Below are 6,417 nucleotides of genomic sequence, written 5' to 3'. Positions count from 1 at the left end.
TGGACCCTTACACTGTAGACTCTGCACCCTCCGTTTTCTGCACGTGCTTTGCGAACGTAATTTAAATAAAAAGAAGAAAAGAGATGCATGTGTTGCTTAAACACACATGTGCATGCAGGTGTGGGGCAGCAGGTCCACCAGGCCAGTCCCATAGGGTTGGGATGTCTGGGGTTCGTGATCTCCTCTGATTAGTTGGTCTCCAAAGGACTTGGGCAGGAATAGGATTTGCCTCAAGTCACCTCTCTGCAATACGTGGGTAACGTCGATTCCCCCATGTTCTGGAAGAGACACCGATGGCTTACCTGAGTACCTGCACAGTCCTTCTGTGGACTGTGGAGCAGTCCTTCTGTGGAGCAGAGCTTTAGTTGTGCAGGAACCAGCGACCTCAAAACAAAACTCTGGACCTGGGCTGCTGCCAGCCGGACTATTTGGCCACACAGAACAGGATTTCAGAGGCCAAGTCAAGCCTGTCCTGAGCTGGAGCCCAAAGGCAGGGGCTGGGGCAGCTTCTCCTCCTAAGGCACAGAGGGTGGGCCAGCCCAATCCCCCCAGTGCTGGAGGAAAACATTGAACCACGTCTGTCAAAACCAGTTATCCTCACTGAGGGAGCAAAGAGCCTTGCTCCCCCGTGAAGCCACCCTGGGAAAGATGAGCACCCTTGGGTGAAGGCCTTCAGACTAGTCTCATCAGAGGCTACAAGCAAATACCACAAGCCTTCATGGTCCTGTGATGTCCGTGCTCCCCATCTCCCCCATCCTGCCACTGCCACAGAGTTAAGGTGTGCCCAGAGCTGGGCTGAAAACCCAACCCATCACCAACACCGAGGGGAGCAGGAGGCAGGGGAAGAGCCTGGGGCAGGCCGGGGTCTGGCGGGGGCGAGGGTGGGGGACACTCCAGCCTCCAGGATGCAGGGAGATAAATGGTCAACGTCGTCATCGTTATCTGTGGCGCCCAACCTTCGTGTTGAACGGCGAGGAGGAAGAGCTTTGCCTGGCCCTGGAAGGAAGGGTAGAGATAGGGAGGGCGGCACCGCTGTGACGGTAAGAGGTGGGAGGACGAGACCCAACTGAGTGCTCGCCGGGGCAGAGGAGCAGTGCCGGGGGGCTGTCGGCCTTCTCCTTGAGGACCCCTTGCCCTGGGAGCTTTACCTCCATCATCTCCATCCCCACTTCTGTCCCCAGCACAGTGCCAAGCAGGGGGCTTGTACCTGAGTTAACGAGTGGAAAGGGGAGACTGAGGACACGTCCAGGGCCTCCGGGAGGGACTGTGGGATGCGTCAGAAGCGGCATGCTTTTGAAGTTATTTATTTCTCACCAGGGTTAAGGGGGACCAGGCCCATTACTCAGGAGGGACAGAAGCACGCTTCCTGCCACCTCGGCCTCTCCCTCCGGCAAACCCAGGTCCAATTAGCCCCTGGCAACCACCCCAGGGGTGGGTCTCTCCGCAGCATCCCCAGGCAGGCCCCGGAGAGCTGCACTTCCTAAGAAATCAAGGCTTAGGAGTTACTGTGGCTAAGTGACATTATTTAAAGCAGTAGCAAAAGTTTCCAGGTTCCCGCCATGCCTTCTCCAAACTGGAGATCAGAGAGCCAGCGGTGGTCTCAGTTCCCCAAGCACAGCACTGAGATGGTCCCACAGTGACCGCCCCATCTGTCCCCAGGGAATGTGGTCAGGCACCTTAGCATGGGGGCAGGATCCAGCCCAGAAAGCTTTCCAGAGCCTGCCTGGAGGTTTTCTAGCACCTTTCCAGAAGATTTCTGGAGGTTTCTTGGCCATTCTCTGGATTTGTTTTCCTAGCTTTTCTAGAGGTTTTCTGCTGTATCTCCAGAACATTTCTAGACTCTTCCTAATTGACCTCTTCTGGGGCTGTTACAGCCTCTTTGTGTGGTTTTTTTTTTTTTTTTTTTTTACAAAGTCACTGGTTGGCAATTTCCAAATTTCGTAAGCAGCAGCCTGTCAATTGAGCAAAGCTCAGCACCTCAGCCAAGCACCGTGTGACACCGCAGGTGGTCACAGAGTGGCATCCTCAGCTGCCTATCAGTAAACTGAAGAAATATGTAGAGGTTAGAAAAAAAACCAATCTCACAGGTACAGGATCATTCTGGTCAGGACACATTGTTTCGTACCACAAACTCTCAAAAACGCCCCACGGGAGGACCTCTTATCCTTGTGCTGTCTGGAGTCTGTAAAGTGGTGTCCCCCAAGCGAAACCAGCCTGAGCTAGATGCACTTCTCATTAAGGCAGGGCACCGGCATCCCCCCCCGGCTATGGTGTGGGTGGAAGAGGTTTATTCTTTAGGAACTTACGGGGCCTGAGCACAGGTACCCGAGGGGCTGCCCACTGCGGGGGAAGCTGGGAAGGACCTGGGCGCTGCATGGTGGAGCAGGCTTTGGTTGCAGAGCTCAGCCGGGGAATTGCCAAAGGGAAACCCCACCTACTGATACCAAATGCATGAGCGACCAACGAGCCGTTCACTGTGTGCGCAGCCTCCTCTCCAGGGAGAGGTGCAAAGAGGCTGAAATCCCTGCCAAGAGAGGAGCCACTTCTCAACCATCAGCCCTCTGGCCAATGGTGGATTTGCAGTTGCTAGAAAACACTCCTCATGTTTGCTCAGCCCAGAGGAGCAGTGTCTTCCCTTGAGCGCCATCCCACTGAGCTGCCCCTTCCCACTGCCCCCTCAGCTCACAGCAACTCAGATTTGCGGTGTGGCCATCACCTCTCTTCCTTCTCACTGCTAATCCAGTTGCTCTGCCCTTTTACCATAAGCCAGCTCCGTTGATGCTCCTCTATCCTCTCCCGGCCTGGACATTCTCCCGAGCAGGAAAACATGGAGCAGCCAAAGGGAAAAGCCAAGGCAGTGGATGCTTTTCTGTGTGTGTTCTCTCTGCGGTGTCAATCTAAACCGTGGAGTTCCTACCTGCGTTTACACACTGGAGACAAAACACAGCGAGCGGAAGCGAGGACAGGCCGATTCCCAGATGTCCCTTCTGGTGTCCCCAGCCTGGCACACATGGCCCTTTTCTTCCACAGCCACCAAAAGCTCTAAAAATCTGACTGCCCAAGTGTAACCTTACCCACGTGGCCCCAGAGTAGCAGCTCAGAAATCAGTTCAGGGCTATCTGAGGTTTTTAACATTTGCTTGTGCCAAGGGAGCTCTGGGAAACATCACTGCCGGAGGCAGGAGTGGTCTCACAGGCACAAAACCATCATTTAGTGCAAGAATCAAGTCTCCCGGACGGTGCCCCAGGCAGTACATTGGCTCAGTGGGAACTGCGCTGTACGTACAGATTTACACAGCCACACTGAGAACCAAACCCGTAGCAAGTGCCAGAAATATACTGGCTACCCTGAAACGTCTGTCATAGCATGAAAGGCTCGGCAAGAAGCCCTGTGAATAGAAGCAGACTGTTCAGAGCTCAGCCAAGGCACCAATATAGGACTTCGGGTCTAAGCCTGTTATTCCCAGCATTTCTACTTGGACTCCAGAAACCTCCCAGCGATGTCTGGCTCTGTGGCAGGTTGATGAATGACCTGAAATGATTTCCCCCCACACACACAGAGTGTTCTCCCCTCAGCATGTTATTTTGTAAGATGACACAAGGTGTTACTAACAAATTACCTGAAAAACACCACATACCGCACTGGCTGGCATCAGCAGAACACAGAGGAGTCAGGATACAGGTTCCCATTCCAGCACCAGAGACCCACACAACGCACATTTGTCCAGCTTCTGTTTCTTGCACCACAATACCAGGTCTCACTTCGAATGACCAAGGGACTGGAGCAGTGATTCCCTCTTTGTTTCCAGTTTTACTGACAGTAGCATTGCCTGTAGCCATTTCAGGTTCATTCTTGACTCTGCTTCACAGGAGAACGGATCTGGATCATGCTGAGAACTGTGAGCTCCGACCAGCACCCTTACCGAGACAGCATTTCAACTTCAGGGACTGAAGCCTAGGACTCAAAAATTGGCGTTTTGTCCCATACCTCTGCTCTGTGTAGCTTAAGCTTTGTAGAGAACAAAGGCAGACTATTCTATTGCTATAGTAACGTTCACCAAAATAAACCATCTGCTGGAAAAGCTCCCAGGCACTACATGCAAGATTTGTCTTCCATGATTACTGATGCACATGAGCTTGTGGTATGTTCGCATGGAGCAAAACTTTTCCAACATACGTACAATAAAAACCTCATTCTGTTTCAAATGACGGAGCTTCCCCCAGCATTTGGCTTACAGCTGACCAGGGCCGCAGTCTCTGGCTCACCGGTGGTGCACCCTTTGAATTGGGTTACAGCCCAACAGGTGAAGGGCCGGCAGCCGACAGTGAACGGTCGAGCCGCATTCTTTCCTTCTGACCACTGCTCATTCCATACCCCTGACTGTAAATCCCGCCTTGGCTAACGATGCACATCAGTGTAACAACTTGTATGTCTGGATTCACCCCATCTAGGCCTGTAATGTATTTCTAGCTGCCTGCTCACATCAGCTATTACGCTCATATTTGGTGAAAGCAGTGAAAGCACACAGAAAAAAAAGGGGATTCTGTAAAACAAAGAGAAACATGCCCCATCTCCCCATCACTAACACCCAGAGCCCTTCTGTCAGCCCCACACCGTCACACGAATACCAGGATGAGCACGGGTGAAGATCAACACAAAGTCAGTATTACAGAGGTAATTTGGAAGCAGACCTCATCTGGGCAGCTGCCAGCAAGGAGAGACCGGCCCTCCCTGTAGCAACAGTGCTATGGCAGGGCCAGGCTGGAGTTGGTGACCTCACTCAGCCTAAACGAGCGCTAGAGAAAGCAGAAATCCCAACACAAATCCCAACAAACACAAACCCAACAACTCTACAGAGGAGCAGGGTCAGTCAAGCTTTGCTGGAGGAAGATGCACAACTTGGGTCTAGTTTTTAACATTTGGGGTGAGCAAAAAAGAAGGTTGTTACGTTTCCTTCTTTTTTTTTTTAAAGCAGCAAGTTTCCTGTCAAGAGTTTTTAATATATTTATTTGAAAACAAGGTTTTGTGAAAGAGTACACTAAATAGCATATATCTGTTCTTCAGCCATAAAACACGGACTATCAGCTTTAGCTCAGCACAGATTGGGGCTGCATGCACTGAACAGCAGATCTCGATAGGAAGGTCTTCATGTCTGTCTTTCTGGTATCGAGCATAGTGTCTTCTTTAGAGGACGTGATCCTGGAGGAAGGGGAGAGAAAAACAAGAAAAGCAAACTTATTTAACTAAGGCTTCTTGTGGTTGGCCCCGGACACTCACCCGAGACTGCCACTGACGCAACATTTACAGTTTTTAGCAAGGAGTTTGTTTTCCTCCCCATCCACCAATTCAAGTGCATAATCTTTGCTCTTGGGAGCACTGGGACATGCCAGCCCATATTTGGAAATAAAGCAACTGGGTTTCTGCCTCTCAGTGAGAAACTTGCACATCAGTTCAGGCACTTTAACCAAAGAACCTGAGAACCGTACATTCATTGCCTGGAACAGATTTACAAGTATCCTTATGTTGAGCTCAGAGAACACCACAAAGCCCATGACTGGAGCATCTTTAAATTCTGCTAAGAACTGCTGGGAAGACAGGACAACCCCAGAAAGCAGAGTATAGTTCTCTTTCGGCCAATTCTGCCACACTGAGGTCAAGTAGATGACAGCTTTCTTACATAAACCACTTGCCCCTCTGGGACCATCTTTCGTGAGCTGATTATTCCCAGCTCAGCTGTTGCCCGTGACCCCGTGCACTGCTCTAACTCTGCCTCGCGAGGCTCTACTCAAGAGTAGCCAAGTGTGCAAGATCAGAGACCAGATCCTGGGTCAGACCTGATCCGGAAGAATGGGCTTCTCTTTTACCACTGCCAAACTCTTCAAATTGGGACAGAGGACGTTTCTGAATCTGGCGCACAAGCCATCAAAGAGCTAAAACAAGAGTGCTGGGTGCTGGTAACTGCTTCAGTTGATCCAAAGGGGCTTTTGCTTCACTGGGATTAATATAGGTGACTCTGCACAATACACTGTACCTCAGGTCTTAATCATCAATGTACTCGAAGGGCTCTGGTGGTTCAGGTTCCTGCTCCTCTTCCTCAATCTTCGGACCGTGAGCTGCCACGGGTTCAACCAGCTCCTCCATATCCTCACTGGTGTCCTTCAGAATGATGATGCCTCCGATGGAAAGCTGCAAGAGAAGCGCAGTGAGCATTAGAGCTGCTGCCCTCTGCCTCATGGTGCAGTGTCCGTGGCCACATGGCCTAGGCCATATGAGACACCTCAGCAGGAGTGAGCTGCAGAGAGCAAAGCGTCTGACACCCGCCCAGATCCCTGCCTGATAAGGGGACGGAACAGAGTCTATCCAGGGTACCTTTTGTATTTCCACTAAGTCTCAGTTTGATAGAAAATGACATCTGGA

The 6,417-nt window shown here is 51.3% G+C and overlaps 1 protein-coding gene across 1 annotated transcript in view; it reads right to left on the bottom strand.

Annotated features, from left to right (window-relative positions):
- Positions 1-4,979: 4,979 nt before the first annotated feature.
- The window catches only part of PSMD1 (proteasome 26S subunit, non-ATPase 1), a 74,556-nt gene continuing 73,118 nt past the window's right edge, over positions 4,980-6,417 (bottom strand). Inside the window, exons 24-25 of the mRNA XM_074593194.1 lie at positions 6,032-6,186; positions 4,980-5,199 (exon numbers count right to left, since the gene is read on the bottom strand). Coding sequence (XP_074449295.1) covers positions 6,040-6,186 — 147 coding nt within the window. The 3' untranslated portion in view covers positions 4,980-5,199; positions 6,032-6,039. The remainder of the gene's footprint in view (positions 5,200-6,031; positions 6,187-6,417) is intronic.

The sequence above is a fragment of the Larus michahellis genome, chromosome 6 (genome assembly GCF_964199755.1).
Source record: "Larus michahellis chromosome 6, bLarMic1.1, whole genome shotgun sequence".
NCBI lineage: Eukaryota > Metazoa > Chordata > Aves > Charadriiformes > Laridae > Larus > Larus michahellis.
Note: the sequence above shows the minus strand (reverse complement) of the source record. Positions and strands in the feature narration are given on the sequence as shown.